The sequence below is a fragment of the Manacus candei genome, unplaced genomic scaffold (assembly GCF_025592945.1).
Source record: "Manacus candei isolate 608988 ecotype Guabito, Panama unplaced genomic scaffold, ASM2559294v1 h1tg000592l, whole genome shotgun sequence".
NCBI lineage: Eukaryota > Metazoa > Chordata > Aves > Passeriformes > Pipridae > Manacus > Manacus candei.
The window spans coordinates 1-15461 of record NW_026138640.1 but is presented as its reverse complement, the minus strand read 5'-3'; the positions used below and the strand labels follow the sequence as shown (position 1 = coordinate 15461).

Sequence of the window (15461 nt, the reverse complement as noted above, 5' to 3'; positions counted from 1 at the left end):
TCCCAGTTTGGGGGTCACCGGGTCCCAGTTTGGGTGGGGAGGGGTCCCAGTTTGGGGGTCACCGGGTCCCAGTTTGGGCGGGGAGGGGTCCCAGTTTGGGTGGGGAGGGGTCCCAGTTTGGGGGTCACCGGGTCCCAATTTGGGTGGGGAGGGGTCCCAGTTTGGGGGTCACCGGGTCCCAGTTTGGGTGGGGAGGGGTCCCAGTTTGGGTGGGGAGGGGTCCCAGTTTGGGGGTCACCGAGTCCCAGTTTGGGTGGGGAGGGGTCCCAGTTTGGGGGTCACCGGGTCCCAGTTTGGGCGGGGAGGGGTCCCAGTTTGGGGGTCACCGGGTCCCAGTTTGGGGGTCACCGGGTCCCAGTTTGGGTGGGGAGGGGTCCCAGTTTGGGGGTCACCGGGTCCCAGTTTGGGGGTCACCGAGTCCCAGTTTGGGTGGGGAGGGGTCCCAGTTTGGGGGTCACCGGGTCCCAGTTTGGGCGGGGAGGGGTCCCAGTTTGGGGGTCACCGGGTCCCAGTTTGGGTGGGGAGGGGTCCCAGTTTGGGGGTCACCGGGTCCCAGTTTGGGCGGGGAGGGGTCCCAGTTTGGGGGTCACCGGGTCCCAGTTTGGGTGGGGAGGGGTCCCAGTTTGGGGGTCACCGGGTCCCAATTTGGGTGGGGAGGGGTCCCAGTTTGGGGGTCACCGGGTCCCAGTTTGGGCGGGGAGGGGTCCCAGTTTGGGTGGGGAGGGGTCCCAGTTTGGGGGTCACCGGGTCCCAATTTGGGTGGGGAGGGGTCCCAGTTTGGGGGTCACCGGGTCCCAGTTTGGGTGGGGAGGGGTCCCAGTTTGGGGGTCACCGGGTCCCAGTTTGGGTGGGGAGGGGTCCCAGTTTGGGTGGGGAGGGGTCCCAGTTTGGGGGTCACCGAGTCCCAGTTTGGGTGGGGAGGGGTCCCAGTTTGGGGGTCACCGGGTCCCAGTTTGGGCGGGGAGGGGTCCCAGTTTGGGGGTCACCGGGTCCCAGTTTGGGTGGGGAGGGGTCCCAGTTTGGGGGTCACCGGGTCCCAGTTTGGGCGGGGAGGGGTCCCAGTTTGGGGGTCACCGGGTCCCAGTTTGGGTGGGGAGGGGTCCCAGTTTGGGCGGGGAGGGGTCCCAGTTTGGGGGTCACCGGGTCCCAGTTTGGGTGGGGAGGGGTCCCAGTTTGGGGGTCACCGGGTCCCAGTTTGGGTGGGGAGGGGTCCCAGTTTGGGGGTCACCGGGTCCCAGTTTGGGCCCCAAATGACCCCTCCCCGCTCAAACTGGGACATTTGGGCCCTTCCCAGTTACCTGGAGTGGGGGGGGGGCGATCCCTGCGCTTCCCCCAGTGCCCCCCAGTCCCCCCCAGTGCCCCCCAGTCCCCCCCAGTGCCCCCCAGTCCCCCCCAGTACCGCCCAGTACCCCCATTCCCACCCCCAGTACCTCCCCAACTCCCCGAGGGCCGCCCCCCACCCACCCCCCAGGAAGGGGACGGGGACACCGGGATGGGGGGACCGGGATGGGGGACCGGGGGGGTTCTGGGAACACTGGGAAACACTGGGAACACTGGGAAACACTGGGAACACTGGGAAACACTGGGAACACTGGGAACACTGGGAAACACTGGGAACACTGGGTACACTGGGAAACACTGGGAACACTGGGAAACACTGTGAGCTCTGGGAACACTGGGAAACACTGGGAACACTGGGTACACTGGGAACACTGGGAAACACTGGGAAAACTGGGAGCGCCCGGCACGTGGAGCGCCGTCCGCAGCGCCGGAAGCACTGGGAATACTGGGAAAACTGGGAGCGCCGGGCACGTGGAGCGCCGTCCGCAGCGCCGGAAGCACTGGGAATACTGGGAAAACTGGGAGCGCCGGGCACGTGGAGCGCCGTCCGCAGCGCCGGAAGCACTGGGAACACTGGGAAAACTGGGAACGCCGGGCACGTGGGGCCGCGTCCAGCCCCACACGGTACTGGGAGCACTGGGAGCAGCGGAACATCGCGGTACCTCATCCCACACTGCACTGGGAGCACTGGGAGCACTGGGAACACCGCGATACCCCACCCCACTGAACTGGGAGCACTGGGAGCACCGCGATACCCCACCCCACTGAACTGGGAGCACTGGGAGCAGCAGAACATCGCGGTACCTCATCCTACACTGCACTGGGAGCACTGGGAACACCGCGATACCCCACCCCACTGAACTGGGAGCACTGGGAACACTGGGAACACCGCGGTACCCCACCCCACTGAACTGGGAGCACTGGGAGCACCGGGAGCACCGCGATACCCCACCCCACTGAACTGGGAGCACTGGGAACACCGCGATACCCCACCCCACACTGCACTGGGAGCACTGGGAGCAGCTGAACATCGCGGTACCTCATCCCACACTGCACTGGGAGCACTGGGAGCACTGGGAACACCGCGATACCCCACCCCACTGAACTGGGAGCACTGGGAACACTGGGAACACCGCGGTACCCCACCCCACTGAACTGGGAGCACTGGGAGCACCAAAGCTCTGCTATCCCGCCTTTCACCGCACGGGGAGCCCCGGGAACACCGGGAACACCGGGATATCCCACCCTACACCGCACGGGGAGCCCCGGAGCCCTAAAACTCCAGTGTCCAGCCCTTCACAGCCCCAGGAACCCTAAAGCACCAGCACCCAGCCCTTCACAGCCCCAAATCACTGGCGTCCAGCCCTTCACAGCCCTAAAACTCCAGCGCCCAGCCCTTCACAGCCCCGGGAACCCCAAAACTCGGGTGTCCGGCCCTTCACAGCCCCGGGAACCCCAAATCCCCACCGTCCAGCCCTTCAGAGCCCCAGGAACCCCAAATCACCAGCACCCAGCCCTTCACAGCCCCAGCACCCCCAAATCCTCGCCGTCCAGCCCTTCAGAGCCCCGGGAACCCCAAATCCCCGCCGTCCAGCCCTTCAGAGCCCCGGGAACCCCAAATCCCCGCTGTCCAGCCCTTCAGAGCCCCGGGAGCCCCAAAACTCCAGCACCCAGCCCTTCACAGCCCCAGGAGCCCCAAAACTCAGGTGTCCAGCCCTTCACAGCCCCGGGAACCCCAAAACTCCGGCATCCAGCCCTTCACAGCCCCAAATCCCTGCTGTCCAGCCCTTCAGAGCCCCGGCACCCCCAAAACTCGGGTGTCCAGCCCTTCAGAGCCCTTCACAACCCCAAATCCCCACTGTCCAGCCCTTCACAGCCCGGGACCCCCAAAACTCGGGTGTCCAGCCCTTCAGAGCCCCAGGAACCCCCAAACCCCCACCGTCCAGCCCTTCAGAGCCCTTCACAGCCCCAAATCCCCGCCGTCCAGCCCTTCACAACCCCAAATCCCCGCCGTCCAGCCCTTCACAACCCCAAATCCCCGCCGTCCAGCCCTTCACAGCCTGGGACCCCCAAAACTCGGGTGTCCAGCCCTTCAGAGCCCCAGGAACCCCCAAACCCCCCGCGCCCATCCCTCCCCCGGCGGGATGAGACCCTCGGACGCCGCCGCCCCGTCCCCTCCGCTGCCCTTCGAGCCCGCGGGTCCCTTCGACATGTGGCGGGACTACCTGGGGCTGGCGGCGCTGCTGCGGGACCCCTCCCCCGGGGAGGGGGGGGAGGAGGACCACGGGGACCCCAAAAGCGCCCCCTCCTCGGGGGGCTCGGCCCCCGCCGCCGGCCCCCCGTGCGCGTTCTGCCGGCACAACGGCGAGGCGCCGGCCGTGTACCAGGGGCACAGCCTGCGGGACGCGGGCGGGCGGCTGCAGTGCCCGGTGCTGCGGAGCTACGTGTGCCCGCAGTGCGGGGCCACCCAGGACCGGGCGCACACGCGGCGGTTCTGCCCCCTCACCCCCCGCGGGTACACCTCGGTCTACGAGAGGGCCGGGGGGGCCAGGAGCGGGGCCAGGAGCGGGGCCAGGAGCGGGGCCAGGAGTGCCAGGAGCGGGGCCAGGAGTGCCAGGAGTGCCAGGGAGGGCACGGCGAGGGACGGCGGGGAGTAGCCCGAGGGATGGATGGAGGGACCGGAGCAGGTAACGGGGATGGGGGGTTGGGGTGGGGTGTGGGGGGTCCTGGTTTGGGTGGGGAAGGTCCCAGTTTGGGACTGGGAGAGTCACAGTTTGGGGGGGGGGGGGGGGTGTCCCAGTCTGGGGGAGGGGGGTGTCTCAGTTTGGGATTGGGAGGGTCTGAGTTTGAGATTGGGAGGGTCCCAGTTTGGGATTGGGAGGGTCCCAGTTTGGGTGGGTGGGGGGTCCCAGTTTGGGTTGGTGGGGGGGGTCCCAGTTTGAGATTGGGAGGGTCCCAGTTTGGGATTGGGAGGGTCCCAGTTTGGGTGGGTGGGGGGTCCCAGTTTGGGTTGGTGGGGGGGGTCCCAGTTTGGGATTGGGAGAGTCACAGTTTGGGGGGGGGGTGTCCCAGTTTGGGACTGGGAGGGTCCCAGTTTGGGATTGGGAGGGTCCCAGTTTGGGTGGGTGGGGGGTGCCCCGGTTTGGGTTGGGGGGTCCCGGTTTGGGTGGGGGGTCCCAGTTTGGGATTGGGGACGGTCCCAGTTTGGGATTGGGAGGGTCCCAGTTTGAGATGGGGGGGGTCTCGGTTTGGAATTGGGAGAGTCACAGTTTGGGGGGGGGGCTGTCCCAGTTTGGGACTGGGAGGGTCCCAGGTTGGGTGGGTGGGGGGTCCCAGTTTGGGACTGGGAGGGTCTCAGTTTGGGATTGAGAAGGTCCCAGTTTGGGGGAGGGGGGTGTCCCAGTTTGGGATTGGGAGGGTCCCAGTTTGGGACTGGGAGAGTCACAGTTTGGGTGGGTGGGGGTCCCAGTTTGGGTGGGTGGGGGGGGTCCCAGTTTGGGACTGGGAGGGCCCCAGTTTGGGATTGGGGAAGGGTCCCAGTTTGGGTGGGGAGGGGTCCCAGTTTGGGATTGGGAAGGGTCCCAGTTTGAGTGGGGAGGGTCCCAGTTTGGGGGAGGGGGGTGTCTCAGTTTGGGACTGGGAGGGTCCCAGTTTGGGACTGGGAGGGTCCCAGTTTGGGGTGGGGGGGTATCCCAGTTTGGGGGGGGGGGGGTGTCTCAGTTTGGGATAGGGAGGGTCCGAGTTTGAGATTGGGAGGGTCCCAGTTTGGGTTGGGGGATCCCAGTTTGGGACTGGGAGGGTCCCAGTTTGGATGGGGGAGGGTCCCAGTTTGGGACTGGGAGAGTCACAGTTTGGGTGGGGGGTGCCCCGGTTTGGGTTGGGGGGGTCCCGGTTTGGGTTGGGGGGGTCCCGGTTTGGGTTGGGGGGTCCCGGTTTGGGTGGGGGGGGGTCCCAGTTTGGGACTGGGAAGGTCCCAGTTTGGGTGGGTGGGGGGTGTTGTGGTGTCCCCACGGGGATGTGGCACCCACTTCTCCCTCCCTCTCCCACTTCCCTCCCTCTCTCCTACTTCTCTCCCTTCTCTTCCCTCCCTCTCCCACTTGTCTTCCTTCTCCTCCCTCTCCCCCTTCCCTTCCCTCTCTCTCCCACTTCTCTTCCTTCTCTTCCCTCCCTCTTCCACTTCTCCCTCTCCCACTTCCCTCCCTCCCTCTCTCACTTCTCCTCCCTCTCTCTCCCCCTTCCCTTCCCTCCCTCTCCCACTTCTCTTCCCTCCCTCTCTCCCACTTCTCTTCCCTCTCCCACTTTTCCTCCCTCTCTCCCACTCCTCCCTCCCTCTCTCCCTTCTCCTCCCTCTCCCACTTCTCCTCCCTCTCTCCCACTTCTCTTCCCTCCTTCTCCCACTTCCCTTCCCTCTCTCTCTCTCACTTCTCTTCCTTCTCTTCCCTCCCTCTCCCACTTCTCCTCCCTTTCCCACTTCCCTCCCTCTCACTCCCACTTCTCTTCCCTCCCTCTCCCACTTTTCTTCCCTCTCCCACTTTTCCTCCCTCTCTCTCCCCCTTCCCTCTCTCTCCCCCTTCCCTTCCCTCTCTCTTCCACTTCTCTTCCTTCTCTCCCCTCCCTCTTCCACTTCTCCTCCCTCTCTCCCACTTCTCCTCCCTCTCTCTCCCACTTCCCTCTCTCTCCCCCTTCCCTCTCTCTCCCACTTCCCTTCCCTCCCTCTCCCACTTCCCTCCCTCTCTCTCCCCCTTCCCTTCCCTCCCTCTCCCACTTCCCTTCCCTCTCTCTCCCCCTTCCCTTCCCTCTCTCTCGCACTTCTCTTCCTTCCCTTCCCTCCCTCTCCCCCTTCTCCTCCCTCTCTCCCTTCTCCTTCCTCTCACTCCCACTTCCCTTCCCTCCCTCTCCCACTTCTCCCTCCCTCCCTCTCCCACTTCTCTTCCCTCCCTCTCCCACTTGTCCTCCCTCTCTCCCACTCCTCCCTCTCCCACTTCTCCTCCAGGACATCACTCCGAGGATGAGACCCCGGCCCGGCTCTTCCCAGTGCCCCCAGTGCCCCCAGTGCCCCCCGTGCCCGTGACAGACCCCGGGGGATCCCGGGAGAGGCCCCCTTTGGCCGGATCCGGGCGCTGCCGGAGCGTCAGTTCTGAATTTTGGGTGGGTTTGGGCAGTTTTGGTTAATCCCAGACCAGGAAGGGGCCAGGAAGGGCTCAGTGCTCCAAATATGGAATTATTAATGGATATTTTGGGTTGGTTTGGGCAGTTTTGGTTAATCCCAGACCAGAAGGGGCTCAGTGCTCCAAACATGGAATTATTAATGGATATTTTGGGTGGGTTTGTTGGGTTTTGGTTAATCCCAGGCCGGGAAGGGGCCAGGAAGGGGCCAGGAAGGGCCCGGTTCTCCCGGTGCCAGAGCCCCTCTCCGAGCCCCGGAGCCGTTCTGGGGGGCATTTCTGGGGTCCTGCTCCCCCAGGCCGGGGTTCCCTGGTGGGAGGAGCGTTTATTCCCCCAATAAAGGGCCCTTCCAGGTGTTTTCCAGGCGTTTTCCAGGTCTCCTTACGGCTCCTTCCAGCGGCCCCGGCGGCCCCGGCGCGGCCTCGGCCTCCGGAGCAGCTCCAGCCCCCGGCGGGCCCCCATGGCCAGGCGGCTTCGGGGGGGGACAGGGGGGTCATTTTGGGGTCTGCCCCCCAGCCCAGGGGATCCCAGGGGGGGTTTGGGACTCACTTGAGGTCCGAGAGCTCCCGGATGAGCCCCCGGATGACGTCGGAGGCGTCCGGAGGGTCCGGCCTGGGGATGAAGGGGGGGGGGGGGGTCAGGGCTGTCCCACCCCCAAAAATTGGGGGGTTTGGCCCAAAAAGGGGGGTTTGATCCCAAGGGAGGGGCTGTCCTGGGGTCACCCACCTGTCCCAGGGCACGTTCCCGAGGGATTGGGGGCGGATCCAGGTCCTGGAATCGTGGCCGGGGGCGGCCGGGGGCGGCTGGAAGGGAGGAGGGGGCCCAGTTTGGGACTGGGAGGGGCCCAGTTTGGGATTGGGGAAGGGTCCCAGTTTAGGATGGGAGGGTCCCAGTTTGGGATTGGGGAGGGTCCCAGTTTGGGATTGGGGAAGGGTCCCAGTTTGGGACTGGGAGGGGCCCAGTTTGGGTGGGGAGGGGCCCAGTTTGGGACTGGGAGGGGCCCAGTTTGGGTGGGGAGGGTCCCAGTTTAGGATGGGAGGGTCCCAGTTTGGGACTGGGAGGGTCCCAGTTTGGGTGGGTGGGGGGGTGTCCCAGTTTGGGACTGGGGAAGGTCCCAGTTTGGGACTGGGAGGGTCCCAGTTTAGGATGGGAGGGTCCCAGTTTGGCACTGGGCTGGTCCCAGTTTGGGTGGGGAGGGGGCCCAGTTTGGGACTGGGAGGGTCCCAGTTTGGGATTGAGAAGGTCCCAGTTTGGGTGGGGAGGGGGCCCAGTTTGGGTGGGGAGGGGGCCCAGTTTGGGACTGGGAGGGTCCCAGTTTGGGATGGGGAAGGGTCCCAGTTTAGGATGGAAGGGTCCCAGTTTGGGACTGGGAGGGTCCCAGTTTGGGATGGAAGGGTCCCAGTTTGGGACTGGGAGGGTCCCAGTTTGGGATGGAAGGGTCCCAGTTTAGGATGGGAGGGTCCCAGTTTGGGACTGGGAGGGTCCCAGTTTGGAATTGGGGAGGGTCCCAGTGTGGGATGGGAGGGGCCCAGTTTGGGACTGGGATGTCCCAGTTTGGGATGGGAGGATTCCCAGTTTGGCACTGGGCTGTCCCAGTTGCTCCCAGTTGTTCCCAGTTGCTCCCAGTTGCTCCCAGTTGCTCCCAGCTGTACCTGCTCCGTTGGGATCCCCGGGCTGGTCCCTTCCCAGCATTCCCGGGGGTCGGTGCCGGAGGATCCGGGATCCGGCTCCGGGGGCTCCGCCTTGGAATCCCTGCTCTGGGCATTCCCATTCTGGGAATTCCCGCTCTGGGAATTCCCATTCTGGGCATTCCCACTCTCCCCATTCCCACTCTCCCCATTCTCCCTCTCCCCATTCCCACTCTCCTCATTCCCACTCTGGGCATTCCTGCTCTCTGAATTTCCACTCTTGGAATTCCTGCTCTGGGCATTCCCACTCTGGACATTCCCACTCTCCCCATTCCCACTCTGGACATTCCCAATCTCCCCATTCCCACTCTGGACATTCCCAATCTCCCCATTCCCACTCTGGGAATTCCCACTCTCCCCATTCCCACTCTCCCCATTCCCACTCTCCCCATTCCCAATCTCCCCATTCCCTCTCTCCCCATTCCCATTCCCACTCTCCCCATTCCCACTCTCAGCATTCCCACCTTCGCCATTCCCACTCTCCCCATTCCCACTCTGGACATTCCCAATCTCCCCATTCCCACTCTCCCCATTCCCACTCTCCCCATTCCCACTCTCCTCTTCCTCTCCTGCCCCCGAAATTCCTGCTTTTGGTGATTCCAGCCCATCCCCTCCCGTTCCCTCTGGAATTCCCTGTTCCAGTGGCTCCAACTCCTCTTCTCCTGCCCCATCTGCCTCTGGAATTCCATGTTTTGCTGTTTCCAACTCCTCTCCTCCTGTTCCATCTGCCTCTGGAATTCCCAGCTGGGATGACTCCACTCGATCCTCTCCCATTCCATCCAAAATTCCCTGTTTTAGTGACTCCAGCTGCTCTTCTCCTGCCCCATCTGCCTCTGGAATTCCATGTTCTGCTGTTTCCATCTGTTCCTCTCCTGCCCCATCTGCCTCTGGAATTCCCAGCCGAGATGATTCCAGATGATTCTCTCCCATTCCATCCAAAATTCCCTGTTCCCGTGGCTCCAGCTGCTCTTCTCCTGCCCCATCTGCCTCTGGAATTCCATGTTTTGCTGTTTCCAGCTGTTCCTCTGCCCCATCTGCTCCTGGAATTCCATGTTTTACTGTTTCCAATTCCTCTTCTCTTTCCTCATCTGCCTCTGGAATTCCCAGCCGAGATGATTCCAGATGATTCTCTCCCATTCCATCCAAAATTCCCTGTTTTAGTGACTCCAGCTGCTCTTCTCCTGCCCCATCTGCCTCTGGAATTCCATGTTTTGCTGTTTCCAATTCCTCTTCTCCTGCCCCATCTGCCTCTGGAATTCCCAGCTGGGATGACTCCACTCGATCCTCTCCCATTCCACCCAAAATTCCCTGTTTTAGTGACTCCAGCCCATCCTCTCCCGCCCCATCCCCCTCCAAAATTCCCAATTTTGGCCATTCCGGACGATTCTCTGCCGTCCCATCCCGAATTCCTGGCTTTGGTGGCTCTCTCTGCTTCTCTCCTGCCCCGTCCGCCTCCGGAATTCCCCGTTGGGACGACTCCAGGTGATCCTCTGGAATTCCCCGTTCCGGGGCTCCCATTCCCTCATCTCTCCCTTCCTGGAAAAACCACAGTTTTGGGGTTGGAATCCCCAATTTTGGGGGGTTTTTTTGAGTTTTTTTTTTGTTTTCCCTGTGTTTGGGGGGGGAATTCCGTACCTGGAATGCTCCGGCCCCGCTCAGTCCTGCCTGGATTCCCTCAGGATCGGCCTGGATTCCCTCAGGATTGGCCTGGATTCCCTCGGGATGGGCCTGGATTCCCTCGGGATCGGCCTCCTTCCCGCTGTGGGATCCGACAGATCCCGCTGGATCGGACCCGGAGGGATCCACCCGGGGTCAAACCCCCTGCCTGGAACCCCCCCTGTACCTGCCCTGGGGGTCCATCCCAGTGGGATCCATGGGAATGGGATCCATGGGAATGGGATCGGTGGGAACGGGAACGGCTCCCGGCGCTTCCCGACGGATCCGCTTGGGAGCCTGGAATCTCCTGTCCCCTGGAAAGGGGGGGGGGGATAAAAGAGGGGAGGGGGTGTCTTAGTTTGGGGAGGGGTCCCTGGGTCCCGGTTTGGGGGGGGAAGGGTCGTTTTGGGCCCAAACTGGGAGGTTTGGGGACGTTCCCGGTTACCTGGGGGGGGGCGATCCCGGCGCTTCCCCATCGCGGCGCTGCCGGGGGGGGGACACGGAGCGGCCCCAAAATCACCCCCAGTGCCCCCAAAATCATCCCCAGTACACCCCAAAATCAACCCCAGTACTCCCAAATCATCCCCAGTACCCCCAAAATCAACTCCAGTACCCCCCAAATCATTCTCAGTACCCCCCAAATCACCCTCAGTACCCCCCGAATCATCCCCAGTACCCCCCAAATCATTCCCAGTACCCCCCAAATCACTCCCAGTACCCCCCAAATCACCCCCAGTACCCCCCAAATCACCCTCAGTACCCCCCAAATCATTCCCAGTACCCCCCAAATCACTCCCAGTACCCCCCAAATCACCCCCAGTACCCCCCAAATCACTCCCAGTGCCCACTAAATCATCCCCAGTACCTCCCAAATCACCCCCAGTACCCCCCAAATCATCCCCAGTACCCCCAAATCATTCTCAGTACCCCCCAAATCACCCCCAGTACCCCCCAGTACCCCCCGAATCACCCCCAGTATCCCCCAAATCATCCCCAGTACCCCCCAAATCACCCTCAGTACCCTCCAAATCACCCCCAGTACCCCCCAATGAGCCCCCAGACCCCCAATACCAATACCCCCCAGTATCCCCAGTCCCCCAACACCTCAATCCCCCCAACACCCCCCATTTTCCCCCCCCCAACACCCCCCAATTCCCCCTCAGGCCCCGGCAGCCATTTTACCCCCCCCTCCCTTCCCCGCCCTCCCACCTCAGCCCCCCCCCCCCCAATACCCCCCTCCCCCGTTCCCCCAGAGCCGCACCCGCGCCGGGAAGCCCCAAACCCTCCGCGGCCCGAGGTGAAAACCGTGGCTTTTGCCCCGATTCTCCCCGGTTTTCACCCAAATTTCACCCAAGTCCGCGCCTCGCTCCGCCCGCCAGGGGGCGCTCTCCCCTCACGCCTTTCCCGCCTTTTTCTCCCCCCCCCTCTCCCCCCCCCCCGCGCGCGGGGCACGCCGGGAGTTGTAGTTCCTTCTCCCCCTCCCCGCGCGGGGCACGCCGGGAGTTGTAGTTCTCCCCCCCCGTCGTAAAGCGAAACGCCGCCGTGGCGCGTCCTTTTTTGCGACGGCGGCGCCGTAAAGCGCGGCGGTGTTGACAGCGACCGGCCGAGCAGGAAGAGACTGGGAGTGACTGGGAATTACTGGGAGCGGCTGGGAATTACTGGGAGCGACTGGGAGCGGCGGCACAGGAGAGGGACAGCGGGGGTGAGGGGTCACAGGGCCTCTTGGGGGGCTCCGGGAGGGGGGAAAGGGGGCGATCGGGGCTGTTTGGGGAGCTCTGGGGGGGGGACACGGGGGGCTTTTGGGGGGCTCTGGGAGGAGCAAGGGGGGGGGGTCGGGGCCTTTTGGGGGGATCGGGGCCTTTTGGGGGGATCTGAGGGGGTTAACTGGGCCTTTTGGGGGGGCTCGGGGGGGGAACGGGCCCTTGAAGGGGCTCAGGGGGGTGAAATGGGGCCGGGGGGGCTTTGAGGAGGGCTGGGATATTTTGGGGGAGGGGGTTGGCTGGGGGGGCTCCGGGAGGGTCTCGGGAAGCTGTGGGAGATCGAGGGGCACAACCCGGGACCCCCCCCCGACCCCTCCGTGCCCCCCCAGGCCCCCCCAGGAGCACTCGCAGCCATGAGCCGAGCCGGGAGGGTCCCGGGCCGGGGGGCGGCCATGGCCCGGCAGGTGAGGGAGACCCCCCGGGACCCCCCCCCCTTCACTTCTGCACCCCCCCCGGGGGCCGGGACACCCCCCCCCTCTGCCCCCCGGGATCCCCTTTCCCGATCCCAGGGGGTCCCCCCCCTCCCGTCCCCGGGGGTCTCTGAGCCCCCCCCCCCGAGGCCTCTCCCTCTCCCTGGGGGGGTCCTGGGGGTCTCTGAGCCCCCCCCAAAACCCTGTCCCCCTCCCGGGGGTCTCTGAGCCCCCCCCCGAGGCCTCTCCCTCTCCCTGGGGGGGTCCTGGGGGTCTCTGAGCCCCCCCCAAAACCCTGTCCCCCTCCCTGGGGGGGCCTCTGAGCCCCCCCCAGCCCTGTCCCCCTCCCTGGGGGGGTCTCTGAGCCCCCCCCAGACCCTGTCCCCCTCCTGGGGGGGTCTCTGAGCCCCCCCCCAAACCCTATCCCCCTCCCTGGGGGGGTCTCTGAGCCCCCCCCCCAGCCCTTTCCCCCTCCCCGGGGGTCTCAGAGCCCCCCCCCAGCCCTGTCCCCCTCCCTGGGGGGGTCTCTGAGCCCCCCCCCAAACCCTCTCCCCCTCCTGGGGGTCTCTGAGCCCCCCCCAAACCCTGTCCCCCCCCTTTCCCAGCTGGGTTTGGTGCCTGAGCCCCCCCCGGATGGAGCTGAACTGGAGCAGGAGCTGCTGGAGCTGCTGGGGGGGCCCGGGGGGGCTCCAGGGAGGGGGGACCCGACCCCCCCCACCCCCCAAACCAGGTGAGTTGGGAGCGGGGGGAGGGGGGGAGTCCCCAAAATGGGGGGGTCTGACCCCCCTAGACGGGGCTGTGACCCCCCCAAACAGGGCTGTGACCCCCCAAACAGGGCTGTGACCCCCCCAGATGGGGCTGTGACCCCCCCCAGATGGAGCTGTGACCCCCCCAGACAGAGCTGTGACCCCCCAAACAGGGCTGTGACCCCCCCAGATGGGGCTGTGACCCCCCCCAGATGGAGCTGTGACCCCCCCAGACAGAGCTGTGACCCCCCAAACAGGGCTGTGACCCCCCAAACAGGGCTGTGACCCCCCCAGATGGGGCTGTGACCCCCCCAGATGGAGCTGTGACCCCCCCAAACAGGGCTGTGACCCCCCAAACAGGGCTGTGACCCCCCCCAGATGGAGCTGTGACCCCCCCAGACAGAGCTGTGACCCCCCAAACAGGGCTGTGACCCCCCCAGATGGAGCTGTGACCCCCCCAGACAGAGCTGTGACCCCCCAAACAGGGCTGTGACCCCCCCAGATGGAGCTGTGACCCCCCCCAGACAGGGCTGTGACCCCCCCAGACTGGGCTGTGACCCCCCCCGTGTCCCCCCCCAGGCCTGGCCCTGGCCCAGCTCTGCCTCAGGGACCCCCCCGAGGAGGAGGAGGAAGAAGAGCTGGAGGATGAGAAGGAGCTGCTGGTGAGGGGGGGCTTGGGGGGGGGGTCCTGGCCCTGGGGAGGGGTCCTGGGGGTCCATGGTGGGGTTGAGAGGGGTCCTGGGGGGTACCCTGTGGAGCTGGTGCAGGTGGGGGGGTCCTGGGGGTCCCTAGAGGGGGTGGGGGGGGGTCCTGGGGGTCCCTGGGGGGGGCTGGGAGGGGCTGGGGAGGGTCCTGGGGGTCCTTGGGGGGTCTGTGGGGGGGTCCTGGGGAACTCCCTGTGGACCTGGCCCATGGTGGGGGTTCCTGGGGGGGTCCCTGGGGGTCCCTAGAGGGGCTGGGGAGAGGTCTTGGGGGTCTCTGGGGGGTCCCTGTGGAGCTGGTGCAGGTGGGGGGGTCCTGGGGGTCCCTAGAAGGGCTGGGGAGGGTCCTGGGGGTCCCGGGGGGGACTGGGGAGGGGTCCTGGGGGTCCCTAGAGGGGTTGGGGAGGGTCCTGGGGGTCCCTAAAGGGGCTGGGGAGGGTCCTGGGGGTCTCTGGGGGTCCCTAAAGGGGCTGGGGGGGTTCCTGGGGGTCCCTGGGAGGGGCTGATTCCCGGATTTTGGGGGTCATTCCCGGGATTCGGGGGCAGGCGGAGCTGCAGGAGGTGCTGCAGGAGGGGGACGGGAGCGAGGCCACCCCGGAGACCCCCCAGGTAGGGATGGGGGGGATCCCGGGGATCCCAATCCCAGTGACCCCAGGGATCCCAATCCCAGTTATCCCAGTGACCCCAGGGATCCCAATCCCAGTGATTCCAGTGATCCCAGTTATCCCAGTTATCCCAATCTCAGTTACCCCAGTGATCCCAGTGATCCCAGTGATCCCAGTGATCCCAGTGATCCCAGTCCTGATCCCAGTGATCCCATCCCTGATCCCAGTGATCCCAGCCCCAATCCCAGTGATCCCAGCCCCAATCCCAGTGATCCCAGTGCTCCCAGTGATCCCAGCCCCAATCCCAGTGATCCCAGTGCTCCCAGTGATCCCAGCCCCAATCCCAGTGTTCCCAGTGATCCCAGTGATCCCAGTGATCCCAGTGATCCCAGCCCCAATCCCAGTGATCCCAGTGATCCCAATGATCCCAGCCCCAATCCCAGTGATCCCAGTGCTCCCAGCCCCAATCCCAATGATCCCAGTGATCCCAGTGTTCCCAGTGATCCCAGTGATCCCAATCCCAGTGATCCCAGTGAGCCCAGTGATCCCAGTGTTCCCAGTGATCCCAGTGATCCCAGTGATCCCAATCCCAGTAATCCCAGTGATCCCAACCTCCATCCCAGTGATCCCAGCCCCAATACCAGTGATCCCATTGAATCTCAGTGGATCCCAGTGAATCCCAGTGTTCCCAGTGTTCCCAGTGTTCCCAGTGTTCCCAGTGTTCCCAGTGATCCCAGTGACTCCCATTGGATCCCAGTGATCCCAGTGACTCCCAGTGACTCCCAGTGACTCCCCCCGCTCCCGTTCCCCCCGCAGGCCCCCCCGGTGCCGTCGGTGCTGTGGGATCGCCTGGCCCTGTACCGGGAGGCCGCCGGCAACGCCCGGCACTGCGGGGACGCGGCGCGGCTGCGGCGGCTCCAGCGCGGCCTCCGGGTGAGTCCCGAGCCCAGAGCCCCCAATCCGCCCGGAATTCCCTCCCAGGGCCTCCAAACCCTCGGAACACACTCGGGGTCATCCCGTTTATCCCCAGCTCTGAGCAGTTTTATCCCATTTTTCCCAGTTCGGAGCAGTTTAATCTCATTTTTCCCAACTCTGAGCACTTTTATCTCATTTTCCCCCCTCTCTGACTCTCTTTATCCCCAACTCTGAGCAGTTTTATCCCATTTATCCCCAACTCTGAGCACTTTTATCCCATTTTCCCCCCTCTCTGACTCACTTTATCCCCAACTCTGAGCAGTTTTGTCCCGTTTTTCCCAACTCTGAGCACTTTTATCCAATTTTTCCTCACTCTGACTCTCTTTATCTCCAACTCTGAGCAGTTTTATCCCATTTATCCCCAACTCTGAGCACTTTTATCCCATTTTCCCCCCTCTCTGACTCACTTTATC

At 64.6% G+C, this 15461-nt stretch overlaps 4 protein-coding genes and 1 long non-coding RNA gene across 5 annotated transcripts; 2 read left to right on the top strand and 3 right to left on the bottom strand.

The window, feature by feature from the left end:
- Nucleotides 1-490: 490 nt before the first annotated feature.
- LOC127466080 (uncharacterized) lies at nucleotides 491-1135 on the bottom strand (the record flags this gene model as incomplete). Its single annotated transcript, XM_051776683.1, is given in 2 exon segments — nucleotides 491-535; nucleotides 884-1135. Coding segments are annotated over 2 exon segments (297 nt in total), but the record flags the coding sequence as incomplete, so codon positions are not given.
- Nucleotides 1136-3532: 2397 nt separating this feature from the next.
- On the top strand, nucleotides 3533-6408 carry LOC127466082 (nanos homolog 3-like). Its single transcript, XM_051776684.1, has 2 exons — nucleotides 3533-4028; nucleotides 6335-6408. Exon 1 carries the CDS (start codon nucleotides 3552-3554, stop codon nucleotides 3996-3998), a length of 447 nt encoding a protein of 148 aa, XP_051632644.1. The 5' UTR covers nucleotides 3533-3551; the 3' UTR covers nucleotides 3999-4028; nucleotides 6335-6408.
- Nucleotides 6409-6793: 385 nt separating this feature from the next.
- Nucleotides 6794-9713, bottom strand: LOC127466079 (high mobility group nucleosome-binding domain-containing protein 5-like). The gene is made up of 5 exons (XM_051776682.1): nucleotides 8697-9713; nucleotides 8160-8339; nucleotides 7234-7310; nucleotides 7057-7119; nucleotides 6794-6979 (listed from the first exon to the last, which is right to left on the bottom strand). The coding sequence occupies exons 1-5, from the start codon at nucleotides 9711-9713 to the stop codon at nucleotides 6889-6891; spliced, it is 1428 nt and encodes a 475-aa protein (XP_051632642.1). The 3' UTR covers nucleotides 6794-6888.
- Nucleotides 9714-10111: 398 nt separating this feature from the next.
- On the bottom strand, nucleotides 10112-11269 carry LOC127466081 (uncharacterized). The gene is made up of 3 exons (XR_007902591.1): nucleotides 11202-11269; nucleotides 10297-10334; nucleotides 10112-10165 (listed from the first exon to the last, which is right to left on the bottom strand). It is a non-coding gene; the product is annotated as an uncharacterized LOC127466081 (long non-coding RNA).
- Nucleotides 11270-13678: 2409 nt separating this feature from the next.
- Nucleotides 13679-15132, top strand: LOC127466083 (coiled-coil and C2 domain-containing protein 1A-like; the record flags this gene model as incomplete). The annotated part of the gene is made up of 3 exons (XM_051776685.1): nucleotides 13679-13687; nucleotides 14015-14077; nucleotides 14890-15132. Coding segments are annotated over exons 1-3 (315 nt in total), but the record flags the coding sequence as incomplete, so codon positions are not given.
- Nucleotides 15133-15461: the final 329 nt, after the last annotated feature.

Bases quoted from the DNA above. Each gene is read 5' to 3' on its own strand.
- LOC127466082 (XM_051776684.1), top strand. From the start codon at position 3,552: ATGTGGCGGGACTACCTGGGGCTGGCGGCGCTGCTGCGGGACCCCTCC.
- LOC127466079 (XM_051776682.1), bottom strand. From the start codon at position 9,713: ATGGGAGCCCCGGAACGGGGAATTCCAGAGGATCACCTGGAGTCGTCC. The intron at 8,340-8,696 runs GTCCAGAGTGGG...GAGAATGGGGAG, and splicing joins GGAATGGGGAGATTGGGAAT to AGTGGGAATGGGGAGAGTGG. The intron at 6,980-7,056 runs GTGAGTCCCAAA...CCCCCCCCGAAG, and splicing joins CGGGAGCTCTCGGACCTCAA to CCGCCTGGCCATGGGGGCCC.